General features: G+C 47.6%; 1 protein-coding gene across 2 annotated transcripts in view; it reads right to left on the reverse strand.

Moving 5' to 3' along the window:
* The window catches only part of LOC114653175 (voltage-dependent L-type calcium channel subunit beta-2-like), a 235,806-nt gene extending 224,590 nt beyond the window's left edge, over positions 1-11,216 (reverse strand). Inside the window, exons 1-2 of one of the 2 annotated variants that reach the window (XM_051929257.1) lie at positions 10,749-11,216; positions 4,482-4,574 (exon numbers count right to left, since the gene is read on the reverse strand). In XM_051929257.1, coding sequence (XP_051785217.1) covers positions 4,482-4,574; positions 10,749-10,823 — 168 coding nt within the window. In that variant the 5' untranslated portion in view covers positions 10,824-11,216. The remainder of the gene's footprint in view (positions 1-4,481; positions 4,575-10,748) is intronic. The other variant, XM_051929258.1, reaches the window with a different exon arrangement.
* Positions 11,217-14,945: the final 3,729 nt, after the last annotated feature.

A 14,945-nucleotide genomic window follows, 5' to 3' on the forward strand; every position in this document is an offset into this window, starting at 1 on the left:
GAAAACAAGATGAACGTAAATGATTTTCGACCGACGGCGTCTCAAGACCTTCTGAAGGCTCTGATGATCCAAACGTTGCTGATGCTGGTCGCCAAGTCTGCTTTGCAGATCTACCATCCGGGGGTCAAAGGTTGGCGTGCAGCTGTCATGTTCTCTCAGTGTCACTGTGGCTTCTCCTCCAGGTAGCCCAGTGCAGGTTGGGCTGACCTCTTGGCCCCCCAGTGCTCCCCTACATGACTGGATTAAGCGGGTTTCCCAGTGTTAGCATCGGTAGTTTTGTATTCCTCCATCTCAAGAGTATTTTGTGCTGGTGCCCTAGAAGGTGCTGGATAAGAAACGACCAGCTGGTGGTTGGGTTTCACATTATTTTCCTTGTTGTCTACTTTTCACATTGTTTCATATCTGCTGTGCAAAGCAAAATATGCAAACGACCAGTGAGCTCTTATGGTGCTCAAGTAACCCTTTACACTGTAGGTATGGAGGGAAGCCCCCCACCACGTGTGCACACCAAGTGTTAAATTCACATTTGAGAGGCTGCAAGGCGACCTGAGTGATGAGGCAGATGGCAAAGAAACTCCAATCAATGATAATTCACATGCTTGTGCTTTGTGTGGGCACTGCGGCTCATGCCCACCCGGGTCCTCCTCAGGAGTTTTAGGACTAATCAATGACATCAATTTTAAATGTCCTCAGAATTATTTAATGGACTGCAATGGCTAATTATTTGTGCACCACGGTCAGTAGATATATAAAAACAAAAAGGGCACTGCTGGGGTCAAGCTAATAGGCCGAGTGCACAGCGTGTGGGCAGCTTCAATTAGACGGGCAGAAGTGATGGCAGCATCAGGGGCAAACCACGGGGCGCTGAAGATTGCCGGTCATTTGTGTTGGTTAAAAATTCATTAAGTTCAGTTTACTGAAAATGTGCGTTTTACTTGTAGGTGTGTGGTGGGGGTGCCCAATTAAGCAGGTGGGCTCACCTGATGAGGCTGGCGTCACACTGTCACCAGAGTGCCTTGCAGCAGTTCAGGTGTACGGTCAGCCCGAATCATCACACTCATTATTTATAGTTCGTATTTTAGAAACAAGGGTGGCACGGTGGCACAGTGGTAGCGCTGCTGCCTCGCAGTTAGGAGACCCGGGTTCGCCTCCAGGTGCTCTGGTTTCCTGCCACAGTCCAAAGACATGCAGGCTAGATGCATTGGCGGTCCTAAATTGTCCCTAGTGTGTGTGTGTGTGTGTGTGTGTGTGTGTGCCCTGTGGTGGGCTGGTGCCTTTCCCGGGGTTTGTTTCCTGCCTTGCACCCTGTGTCAGCTGGGATTGGCTCCAGCAGACCCCCATGACCCTGTTGTTAGGATATAGTGGGTTGGATAATGGATGGATGGATTTTAGAAACATCATTACAGGAGACACCTGCCTCGAGATGTGTCGGGATTGTGAGCAACAGTCCAACCATTCAGTCTGCCATCCATCCATCCAATTAATTCCTGAATTTCCTGTCTTTGTCAAGTCAGACACTCAGTGGGAATGACACTCAAACTCACCAATTAAATTTAAACCTTACGTGAAGCCCCGCCCTATTCCGCTGGCCCACCTCTCTGCCCCCTTTCCTCATTTTGAATTCTGTCCACCCTTACTGACCTGATGATAAATGGCTGGATGTTTCACTCCATCTTCAGCTGTGAAACCAGGAGTTAAACGTTATTTCACGGAGGGCACGACTTTCTTAGGATTGGTTTCTTTTACTGTTTTCATCGATCTTCTTGTCATCCACTGTTATTGGAACACAAACATGGGGTCGCTGTTGGGGCCAGAGAACTCGTGAAAATGTTTTCCATTTGACTTAATTGTAATTTGGTGTTTGCTTTTCAAAGATTCCCATGACCCCCGGGGGTTTCATTTTCAGGGAGGGGTCATCTCCATTATAAAGTGGGGGGGCGTCTCCTTTTAGCGCCAGCCCCACTGAATTAAGGTACAGACATGCAGATGTCCACTCACGCTGAACGTCACATCACAATGTTGTTACTTGGCTCAGACTTTGGTGACACAAGGAGAAGGCACTCCAAGTTATTTGAAGTTTGCCAGGACTTGTGGATTTCGAAAGTCTTCAGAGTCCTTCAGTTTCTTCACACTTTGTTGCGTCATTGTAAAGGGGATGCAGATGACAGGGGGCGCTCCAGCTCTCCAAACACCCAACACAAATCAGCTCGGACTCAAAACTTTCTATTGTGGGAAACTCTTCTCTCTAAATGTTTCCCACGCTGCAAGAACCACACAATACAGCACAGAGTTACAATAAAGCACTCGTCTTCTTCTTCTCTGTCACGTGGTCACTGCTGCCTCCACTCCTAATCAGAAGCTTTGTCCCCCTCCTCCCGACTGCGGCCCTCCAGCCTCCTAAATGTACCACCGGGAGTACTTCCTGTGTCCCAAAGGATTGTCCCGAGAGTACTTTTGGGTGAAGCTCAGTAGCACCCTCTGGAACCCAGCAGGGCTGAGTTGGCAAACTCCAAGTCCCATAATGCCTTGGTGGGATTCTGGAGCACTGCTGTAACCCAAGGGGGGCTGCCACCCAGTGGTTTGGGGGAGGCAGTGCCCTACAGACGCTGCCTTCCTGGATTCTTCCACTTCATGGGCGTATCAGCTGGGTAAGGGTGCCGGCCATCCCTCACAGGGTACATCTGACATTTTTGCCCATCAGTCTGCACTCAATATCTCATAACGACAAACTGAGAACTCTTCTTTTCAGAAAGGTTTGAAAATGTATTAAAACTATCTCTGGGTGGATGTCGACTTTTGTCAGGAGGAGGGTTAGACAGCAGTAACTCGCCTTTTACGATTTACTTCGATTCTTTTTGCTAGAAGGGAAGTGAGCTTCATTGGTTTCACCGACATTCCCTGCACTCGTGGGATTAGTGAAGAGCAAACAACGATGAAAACGGCATCGACATCTGGAGAGAGATCAAAGCGAATGCTCAAAGAGAAATACTGGGTGGACGCCGTTTTTGTATATTATCGCTGAATTGGACTCTTGACTGGTCAGACTCTGATTCTGGAGATTGATATCGAAAATGAAGCGAGGTACTGGCATCAGCCCATCGATCTCCAGCAAATCATGGTGCAGAACAAGTTTGCGTAGATGAAGACCGCCACTCATCACGACAAGAGGTACAAACCAGATTGCACTGCACTGTGACCTCGACTGCTGCTGTTGTCCCCTTACTCTCTTGTCACACAAAAACAGCCTGGCACCCAGCCTGCAACGCATTCCTGCCAGCCATCATGCCGTCCGTGAGCGGCTCGAGCCATAAGAGACTGTGAACTGGCAGCCACAGCACCCAGCAACTGCTATTTGACGTCGATTTATGTACTGTATGGAACCATTGCTTTGCATGCTTTTCGGAAACTGAGATTTTTGGAAAAAATGTTCAGTCCTCAAAGAGTTAAAAATCAAAACGAGAAATCCCTCACTGCTAGACGTATTCAGACCCCCGGCCCCCCAAACTGTGTACAGGTGCCTCTTGTGTGCTTGACTTCTCCCTGAGGTGAGTCCAGAACTTGAGTGGACTTCACTTCTGGCAAACTGAATTGCCTGAACCGCTCCTTGTGGGATCGCAGCCTCACCTCAGGAAGTCTTAATATCCTCCATGTAAATCTCTGATCCTGCCGACTACGCCATCAACAGCAGCCATGTGTTATTCCCAACAGATTACCTGCCCTATTAAGCTTTTGTTTTACGTGTAAAGTTGTGTTTTCTTTCACATTTTTCGCCTTTTATCTGGCACGTTACGACTCTACCGTGACTTCTTCTCTCCAGGCTCAGTACTGACTTCATTTATTTACTAGTTAATAAGTGGATTCATACATGTTGTGAGACACGTGGTGTGTCTCAGTGATTATTGTGTGTAACCAGAAAGACCAGGAGATGATTTCTTTGCCAGCGACGTAGTCAGGGAAAGCAAAGGGTCAAAACCAGGAGGTCTGACTTTTAAACGGCAAGCAAAATCAAAGGGCAAACCGCAGCTCAAGAGTCGACGGCAAAACAAAAGAAAACCTCAAAGGAACAGGGAGCCGCGTATCCACCACATCATGAAGGCATCGTCATCTCTGTGATGTCATTGTCATGGCACATGAGGCCATGAGATACATCACAAAAGCATCAAGCAACCAAGACAGCAAATGAGGTCAACATGAAAAAGAAATCACAAAACTGGGATCCTTGAGTTCCAACAAGATTAAAAAAACCAAACTCTTGCAGGTAACAAACTTTGAGGTAACGTTAATGAACCTTTGGGCACAAGAAATCCAGAAGCTCAAAGCAGCCGTCGTCCCTAAACAGATACACATGTCTTGGGTTTTCAAATCAACCAAGAGCAGAGCACTCGTTCCTCCAGGTCAGCAGGGTCTACAGAAGCTCCCCAAGGATGAAGGACGGACACACCATTCTCAGTCGTCCTACGCCCCCCTCCCCCGGGTCCTACCTGTCTGACGAAGCTGTTGGACGTGGTGTCGGATGAGGTGCTGCCATCTGACCCTTTAAACCTGCCTTTTCTCCGAGCTCCTTTTCCATGAGACTGTACGAGAAAAGAAGAGAAAGAAAAACATCAAAAAACATTATTTCAATAATTACAGTAACAAGCAACGTGTTTATGTGACAAAAGTCACTTCGCAAAGCTAACTTGTAGAATAAAAATTGATGAGGTACAAACAAGTTATGTATATAGTGCCTTTTTATTGTGAAATCCAATGCAGGCATAGCAACGTCCTACATGCCTACAGTAACAGATCCAGCGACTCACTTGGGACATGTGGTGCCACTGTGATTTACAATCTGGCCACTAGGTGGCTACACACGCAGCCCTACACTCCAAGATTAAAATAAATAAATAAAACATACATGAGCTTGTGGCCACTTTATTAGGTACTCCTATCTTGTAGCATATCAAACCACCTTCTGCCATCCAAACAGACGGAACGTATCTGGATGGGCAAGGATTCCACAAGATGCTGGAGGCGTTGTTCTGGAATGTTGTGTCATGTGAATTGGACATCCATACAGTCCTCCAGTGTTCTGCCCTTTTCATTTCATTTCAAAGATGCTTGATAGAAATGAGATCCAGGTACTGCGTAGGCTGCTAATGCCATGAAATCTCTTGTGGTACCATTCAGTGATGGCACAAGCCTGGTGACATGGTATTTTATCATGTGGGCCATATCCATCTGAGTGCACGCTTCATCATTTATTGATTATTAGCTGATCTGGTGGGGCGAGTGGCCAAGGTGCCCTCTGACGAACTTCATGCTGCCAAGAAAAGCTCCAGCAACCCTGCAATTGAGAAAATGTTTAGATACGCCTTACTGTCCAGATGTTCTTCAATGAACATCAGGAATCCTAATGTGCACCAGATTGACAGCACTGGCCTGTACACACCATGCTGTGTTCCTTGTGCCAAACTTTGGTCCTTCCATCAGCATGGATTTGGCCAGTCAAGAAACATTTTTTCTTCAGTCCCCAGTGTTCAGATTTTGAGGTTTCTGTGCCCACTTTGTTGTTTTTCATGGCTGTTGCAGAGTCTGGTAAATTGTGCCTACTGAGATGACATTCTGTTAAACGTTTCCCATTTGTGGCCCGTCTGTTTGCTCATGTGGTTCCTGCCTTTGACCCTGCTAATGACCCCCAAGCCCCTTTGGTCCACAGGATCGTCTGCCACTCATCACGGTTTGCTTTCACGTCATTCTTGGTAACCCCTTGACGACATCTGTTTGAAGCGGCATACCCAGTGCCAACTATCAGGCCACATTCAAACTCGCCAAAGCTACTTGATCTTCCCAATTGAACTCTAATGGATGCTCATAGTGCTGGTCTTCCTCATGTACACCCCACAGTGCCATCACACGATGAGCCGTGTCAGAACGGAGAACTTGAGTGAAGGTGGGGATGTCCCTAATAAACTGGCAACTCCAGGTTTAATGAGCCCAGGTTGCTGCTGCTGACTTGGGGTCAATGCTCAGCTTCATCACCCTCTTGGTGGACTTTACTGGCTCTCTGCATATCGTGTCAGCTTACACCTGATGTTCCGAATTGCTGTCATGTCCAAATAATCTGCACGCTGCATTAACTAGCAGTTTTTAGCAGATCAAGCAGTGCGAGTGACCAGGGTGGTCTGTGAGAGATGGTCACCCCATCTGCGGCTGGATCCTGCCTTACACTTGATGCTGCCAAAATGAGTTCCAGCGACCAGATAAAATGGAAAATGGGAGAATCCATGAATGGCTGACACTAAAAAAGACTTTCATGAGGTCAAAAATGCCCGACACTAAAAACAGGCCTTGAGAAATCAAATCCTTCACATTTTAATTGATATAGCGCCTTTCCACCTGACCAATTCCTGGGGTTCAACTGAATCCACTAAGAAATGAGAACTTGAGCTGAAGTTTACCTCTGAAGGCTAGAAAAGCTCCTGCGGGTGCCGTCTGCTCCGAAGGGGTCACTGAGGCATGACGTCCACACAAGGAGGTCACAAATGGCCGGCCACCAAACGCGTATCATGTGCCTCTTACAGGAGGGGGCACAGGGGTACTGTTTGGTGTTTGACACTGGCACTCATATGCCATAATGTAAAGGACCATCAGGCTCCACCTCTTCTTGAACAATGGAACCAGGAACTCCAAATGAGTGGATGGAGCGGCGGTGACGTGTCACTCAACTCTTCAGCTTGGCACCATTAGGGGTTAGTGGAATTTTTAAATACTTGCCATGACCACCTCCATCACTCAGGCTTCAACTTATATACAGTCGTGTGAAAAAGTAAGGACCCCCCCATGAAATGTGTGTGTGTGTTTTTTGTCTTTCTTGTTATTTGGCTATGTGTCAAGACTGGATCTTCATTTAAATGGCAATCACATATAAATGTGACATAACATAAGAAACATCAGGCCACAGTTACATTTTATAGTCCCATGGGGAGAAAAAAGGGTCATGCTTACCCAGGGCCCACTGGGTGGGGGACCCTCAGGGACTGCTTATGTAAAAGGGCCCAGAGTTCTGTACTACACCCCTGTACAGAAGTCCATTATATTATTTAGACAAGCAGAAATGAAAATTTCACATAAGGCAAAAGTAAGTGCACCCCTCCATTTATCACAACCTCAGTGTCAGAAGATTGACACTTTCAACATGACAGTGACCCTAAACACTCCACAAAAGCAATGGCTCAAAAGAAAGGAAGACACGGAGGGCTCTGGAATGGCCCAATACTTCAAAGCAGAATCGAGTGCCGATGATCAGAACAGCATGATGGTGGATCTCGTCTGACTGCATGGGCTCTTATTAAAACTAACTTGGACATTTTGTTTGGTTTGCTCTTTGCTGTTGGAGTGTGTGTGTCATCACCACGCTGAGATCCAAAGAGCTCCCTGACATCTCCAGACGCCTGTGAGTCTGATCTATAAAACAACTACAAGATCATCAGCAAGTGCAGAAGACTTCAAGCAACTGACCGCTTATCCAGACGAGGTCACTGGAGAGTAAAACGCAAGACGCTGAAGGATGACTTCTAAGAACCCTAGAATTCCATCATTGGACCTTCAGGTAGCTCCTGCCACTGCTAATGTCAAAGAGCACATGTCTACCAGTAGAAAGAGATCTACAGTACGTGAGAGGTGCACCAGGAGGAAACAAACAAAAAGACATCATGGGGACATTAAAGGTGGCCTATGAACACTTAGGCAAGGAACAGGACTTCTGGAAGACGAGGCAAAGACAGACTTATTTGGCTACTGGGCCAGAAGTCATTTTGGGGGGGAAACCAAAGATAGCTGTAAAGTGTGGTGCTGGAAATGTTCGGCCTTGCTGCATCAGTGCCTGGACAGCTCACCTTCATAGACTCCACTAGGAACTCTTCATTGTGCCAGAGGAGGCTCTTGAGAATAATATGAGACCATCTGACAGAGGATTGACACTGAAAGGAAAAGGAACCTTTCAACATAACAGTGACCCTAAACAGTCCACCAAGGAATGGATCAAAAGAAAGAAAGACATGGAGGGTTCTGGAATGACCAAGTCAAAGCCCTCATCTAAATCCCACCCAGATGCTGGGGGGGGGGGGTCTGGGGGCTTGAAATGGGGCTGTGCATCCAAGACTTCCCTCAGACATCAAACAGCTAGAAGAATTCTGCATAAAAGAGCAGGATAAACATTCTCCATAGACTGCTACACAGTTCAAGGAAGGGGTGACATTAGGGGGCAAAACAAGCTATTAGAGTCAGGGGTGGTCTTATTTTTGTCTACAGACAGAAATGGCATATCTGTTCATTTATGAGACAATAAATTATTGCAAAGTCACATTTTCATTATTATTCTAATCACATCCCCTTTATCTACAGATAACGTTTAAATGAAGATGAGGTCCTGATGAAGGATATCCAACAACATCCTATCAGCTTAATGGACGTCAGTGGAGATGAAGTGGAAGTTCGTCTAAAGCTGAAGCCAGGAGGCTCTTCTTTATGCAAAGAGTTGTGGGATTCAGAAACAAAACTACTGCGACATGGAGAATCTGAAGGAGATATGGGGGATACGAGCTCGATGGACTGAATGGTCTCCTCTCGTTTGTCAAATTCCTTATGTTGTTATGACCACAGATGTTAAAAAAGAAACATAAAGCATGTCGTGGGGTGTATTTACTTTTTCACAGCAGCTTCTTTGACTATTTCTAGAATGTTCAGGGTCTTCTGCTACGCCCGCAATCACATCAACATTCACAGACAAGACTGTAATGAGGGGCGGCATGGTGGCACAGTGGGTAGAGCTGCTGCCTCACAGTTAGGAGACCCGAGTTCGCCTCCTGGGTCCTCCCTGTGTGGAGTTTGCATGTTCTCCCCGTGTCTGCGTGGGTTTCCTCCCACAGTCCAAAGACATGCAGGTCAGGTGGATTGGCGATTCTAAATTGTCCCTGCTGTGTGTGTGCCCTGTGGTGGGCTGGGGTTTGTTGGCTGGGATTGGCTCCAGCAGACCCCCGTGACCCTGTAGGTAGGATATAGCGGGTTGGATAATGGATGGATGGACCATAATGAAGTGTGTCAAGAGTGCCACTATTGTTATTCTTTATTATTTCATCCTAAACTTGAGGTGCTGCTCTTTCACTGTGTGGCAGCTCACAGCCAGCAGATTTTCCCAAGCTAGTGGGGGGGGTCTCACTTTACTTAGCACTTAAATTGATTTTTTATTAGATGGTATCAGGGGGATCACAACGATCAGGTGACAATCCAGACAGACCAGGCACCTCATTCCATTGTCTACCTGTGATGAGAAAGGTGCGTGAACATCCATATTTATTACTGTTACCTTCACACAAAGTGACTGAGATACATTTGGTTCCGTTTCTTTTGTTTTTCCACTTGGAGCACAAGCAGGTGAAGTGGGTCACACATTGGTGTCAGCAGTGGGATTTGAACCCGCAACCTCAGGGTTTGAGTTCCGGCGCCTTAAGCACTCTGTCCTGCATATTTTGATTGTCATTTACATAAAGGGGGGGGGGGGGGGCAGACCTGATTGGTGAGGGGAGGTCATTCTTAAGCTAGAGAAGCCCACACACGCTTTGGAAAATTCTAGTATGGTGTCACCAAAATTTTCATTCCAAAGCTTCACATATTCATCACAGAATGAATTTCACAAAGCAATGGGCAGGAGCCATCTCTAGTCGGGACAGCAGGGGCACCATTAGAGGAGGGTCAGGGTCACTTCTGAGATTTTAGCTCCTGACCACCCCGTCCAATACACTTGTAGCCCCCGATGTTCCTGTATTCACACAACCCAAGGGTGATTGATCCCCGATTGCTCGCCGACCCCGCGAATACAACAAGGTCCCCCCAATCCGTCGTCCTGGGTAATCCCTTAATAAATCCTGAAGTTAGCGACGACCCCGCATAACAGCCACGACAAAATCGTCCTGACCGCTTAGTGTGCGGAATGCAGAAGGAATCTCGCATAAAGGCGGACAGACCACTCACACGCCATGCCCACCTATAGTGACAACCATTTGATCAGGAGTCCTCCTTCCTTGGGACAGAGGCGCCACCGTGCCACCCTCCATTTGTATGGATACACCCGGTAACGCACCACAGAGATCCCGGGGTCCTCCTTGGGCGAGCAAGTTGATGGCAGGTGGGCTACAGCTTTGCGACACTGACCTCGATCGTTGTAACAGGAACTATGCCATGCAATAGGTAGCAAAATGAGGGCAAATGACTCAGCCCAGTGAGTGACGAGCCACCTGCGGTCGTGCCTACCACACCGCAGCGCGCCGACGAGCCCCTCCGACCAGCCTCTTTGAAGAGCTCAGAAGCTCAGGGCTTAAAAAGGAAAAGAAGACGCCAAAAACAGAAACCCGTCAATTCACAGACAGCTGGCAAAAGACCAGCAACGAGTCGGTGCGCCGGTAGTGATGGACTCGGTCCGTATAGGCTTGACGATCCCCCCACCCAAAGTGCGCCCAGCGAGCCGTCCAGGTCACCACCGCCTGCCTCCCACTCCCGGGGTCCGCTTTAGGGTTTAAGAGTGGCCCGTACGTGCGGTGGTGAAGACCCGCGATGAAGACGGATTGCCCTCCAAGCAAACACGCAGAGCCTTTGCCTCAAACGAAATCGGGACTCCAAATAGCGCGTCGAGCGGCGAACCCACCAAAGTAACGAATCCCCAGCCCCCGGCAAGCAGCCCACTCGGGAGAAAACGAGCCGCACACGCATACCTGAGCAGGCGCCGAGGGGCTCTCGAGCAGCTCCATCGGGACCTCTTGAGAGGCTGCTGGTGCTCGTTGGACCATCTGATCGGTATCTACGGAGCCGCGAAACTTTCCTGCCTCATGGTCTTCGCTCCATTGCCGCGAGCTCCTTAGCCGTGCCGCTCGACTCTGCCAGTGCAAGTTGCGGTGTCGACGGTGGGGGGCGCGCTCGGTAAGCGGGGGAGGAGACAGCAGGCGTGGACGCTCGTCTTCATCGCCTCGTCGCTCCAACTTTCCCGGCCTCGAGTTTCCTGACTCTCGCGGGGGTGTGGCGCCGCTTCGGAAGTGGCTGCTACTGCTGCTGCGGCGCGGAGGCTTTGACAAGCCGTCACTTTGGGATGGCGCCCCGCCTCCGCGGTAGAGCTGCAGGGGCACAGCCGGCGATGCTGTCTCTGTGAAATGGAGATCGGAGGAGCCGCCGGATGGACGGCGTTACTGTGGCCCTTCAGGGGGTGCATTTTATCTCGAAGCATTTTCTGCATCAGACTACAGAAAACGACAAAGGTCGCAGAAGCGCCTCCCAGTGGAGGCCGCTCTTTACTGTATGTAGCAGTCGCCTTTACGTAACCGGCATGAGAGCGAAGGGCACTCTGTATGAGGGGGTGATTCATGCCGAAATTAACACTCTCAGTTCTGTCATGAATCACCCTTTATACACTGCAATCCTGACCACTATGTGAATTGGGGGGAACCAGCAACCAGTCGAGGGACGATTCCTGCTTTGTAGACTCTGGCTATGGCTGGAAACGGGATCTATGAGCAAGGGTGGCACCTCTGCGTCATCAAAACCCAAATTGACAAAGTCAGGTCATTTTTTAAACCACTTAATCCAGATCAGGGGCGCGGGGAGCTAGAGCCTAACCCAGCTAGCAAAGGGTGCAAGGCAGGAACAAACCCTGGACAGGGAGACACACACACGCGCGTGCGTAAACCAAACACCCACATGCACGCACATACGCGCGCACGCGCAAACACACATACACACCAAACACATGCAAAACAAACACTCGCACACACACACTAGAGCCATTTTACTGTCATCAATTCCAATAACCTGCACGTCTTTGCATCACCTGGAGGAAGCCCACGCAGACACGAGGAGAGCATACAAACTACACAGGAGGTCTCCTCACTGCGAGGAAGCAGAGCTACCAGTGCACTACTGTGCCGCCCATGATGATAAAGTAAAGACATGTTTCCATAAAGATTTTCAAATTTATTAAAAAATCAGACATTGAAAGTATTTAGACCCTTATTCAGCACTTTGTACAAGCTCCATTGGTAGGAATTCCAGCTTTGAGTCTTCTTGCTAAGTCTCTACAAGCTTGGCACACTTGGATTTAGATAGATAGATAGATAGATAGATAGATAGATAGATAGATAGATAGATAGATAGATACTTTATTAATCCCAATGGGAAATTCACATTCTTCAGCAGCAGCATACTGATACAATAAATACTATTAAATTAAAGAATGATAATAATACAGGTGAAAAACAGACAATAACTATGTATAATGTTAAATATTAACGTTTACCCCGCCTGGTGGAATTAAAGAGTTGCATAGTTTGGGGGAGGAACGATCTCCTCAATCTGTCTGTGGAGCAGGACAGTGACAGCAGTCTGTCGCTGAAGCTGCTCTTCTGTCTGGAGATGACACTATTTAGTGGATGCAGTGGATTCTCCATAATTGATAGGAGCCTGCTGAGCGCCCTTCGCTCTGCCACAGATGTTAAACTGTCCAGCTCCATGCCAACAATAGAGCCTGCCTTCCTCACCAGTTTGGGCAGTGTATCCTTCCTTGCAGTTCCTCTGAAGCTCCATTAGATCGGATCGGAAGCGTCGGTGAACTGCCATCTTTAGGTGTCTCCACGTGTTCAGTGGGGTTTAAATCCGGGCTTCGGCTATCAGAGGCTTGTCCCAAAGTCACTTCAGCATTGTTTCGGCTCTGTGCCCAGAGGGGGCTGGGCGATCTCATGGTCTGGACCCCTGCAGATTTTATTTTTTATCTCCAGCCGTCTGGAGTTTTTTTGTTTTCTGTCCCCCCTGGCCATCGGACCTTACTCTTATTCTATGTTAATTAGTGTTCTCTTATTTTAATTCTTATTTTGTCTTTTTTTTTTCTCTTTCTTCATCATGTAAAGCCCTTTGAGCTACATTATCTGTATGAAAATGTGCTATAGAAATAAATGTTGTTGTTGTTGTTGTATGCTTTGGGTCATCGTCATGCTGACAGGCGAACAATTGGTGCAGCCTGAGGTGGTGTGCACTCTGGATCAGACATTTTTCTTCAAAGACCTCTCTATATTTTGCTGCATTCATCCTTCCCTCCATTCAGATTAGTCTCCCTGTCCCTGCACCCCCACAATATGTTGCTTTCATCACCATGTTTCACTATAGGGATGGTGTCAGGTAGGTAATGAGCTGTGTCTGGTCATCAAGGGGGTGCAGATACAGCACTAAAGGAGCACTTTGAGTGTCCTGACTGTTGAAACCCACTGATTTGAATGTTTGACTGCTGGCAAGACTTGTATTCGCCTCTGGGCTTGGGTGGGCTCACAGAGAGCTGGGGGGTTAATGGTGAGGCATATTGGTTGCCTCTGATCACAGGTGAGGCAAAGCCATGTGGTATGTATGAGCACCAGGAGACGTGGCTGGAATGAATGTCCCACTAAACATCGGAACGTGGGTGGAAACAGCGCTGAAGAAGCCAAAGATTCTTTTAAGGGCCACTCACCAGCAATTAGTGTTGAAAGGTGTAATTCCAATCCTTCGTCTCCCACAGCCGAGGTCACTACGATAAATATGTAGCCATGCCTGCGTGTCAGAGGGTCAACTTCTAGTTTTGTCTGTGGTAAGCATTACCTAATCGGGACACCAGGGGGCATGATTGCTAACTCTTGTTTCTCTCTTATCAGCCTCAGTTCAGGCAAGAGGGCAACTGACCACACCCCTTTGGGTACGGTGACCTATTAAAGGGAGGTGGTATCTCATCTTCTTACAGAGCTCCGCCCCTCTAACTGGACCGCTCTCCGGAGCCTATCATGTTGAAGCCAACAGCTAAACTTTGTTTTGTTAACCCTTTGCGCTATCATGTGCCTGTCATTTTCAGTTGATTTTTGTTTTACAAGTGAATGGGATGACTTGGCTGGCACCCCAGCATATCTTTTGTGTCCCGTCCTTCCCTTGACCAATGACTATATATATGTGTGTGTGTGTGTGTGTGTGTATACCTGCGGTGGGTTGGCACCCTGCCCAGGGTTTGTTTCCTGCCTTGTGCCCTGTGTTGGCTGGGATTGGCTCCAGCAGACTCCTGTGACCCTGTAGTTAGGATATAGTGGGTTGGATAATGGATGGCTGGATGGATATATATATATATATATATATATATATATATATATATATATATATATATATATATATATATATATGTGTGTGTGTGTGTGTGTGTGTGTGTGTGTGTGTGTGTGTGTGTGTGTATGCAAGCAGTGCATTGAGAAAGTATTCAGACTCTGTGTTTTATATATAGTATATATATATACTGTATATTGTGGAAGGCAGGAGGCTCCAAACCCTGGACGCAACTAACACAAACACAGTCATGGGTTCAAATGCAATTGTTTTTATTCCTCCCAAATACCTTTACAGGACCTTTATGAATGTTTCACACAGCACAATATACCTAAAGGCAGTGAATCCTTCCTCTTTCTCCTCTACCTCCATGCAAGTGCCTTCTGACTCTGACTCTCCAAGGTGAGACGGTGAGCCTCTTTTTAGGCAGGACCCAGTGAATGCTTCCAGTACCATGGTATGCTTTATTGGAAGTATTTACAGGTTACATGGAAACTAGGGAGGTCTTCGCCTGACATCCAGGGTCCCCAACAAGGCTCCACTTCTAGACTCCAACTCCCAAGCACCCCTACAGGTGTCCAGACTGGGATGCATCAGGAGGTCCACTGGCACCTATTGTACTGGGGATGAGTCTGTTCCTGTTCTCCACCTTCTGCTAGTCCATCTCTTAAATTCTTCCAGCAGGGTAAGAAGTCAATCTCTCTCTCTCTCTCTCTCTCTCTCTCTCTCTCTCTCTCTCTCTCTCTCTCTCTCTCTCTATATATATATATATATATATATATATATATATATATATATATATATATATATAT

Source organism: Erpetoichthys calabaricus, chromosome 6 (assembly GCF_900747795.2).
Source record: "Erpetoichthys calabaricus chromosome 6, fErpCal1.3, whole genome shotgun sequence".
NCBI lineage: Eukaryota > Metazoa > Chordata > Cladistia > Polypteriformes > Polypteridae > Erpetoichthys > Erpetoichthys calabaricus.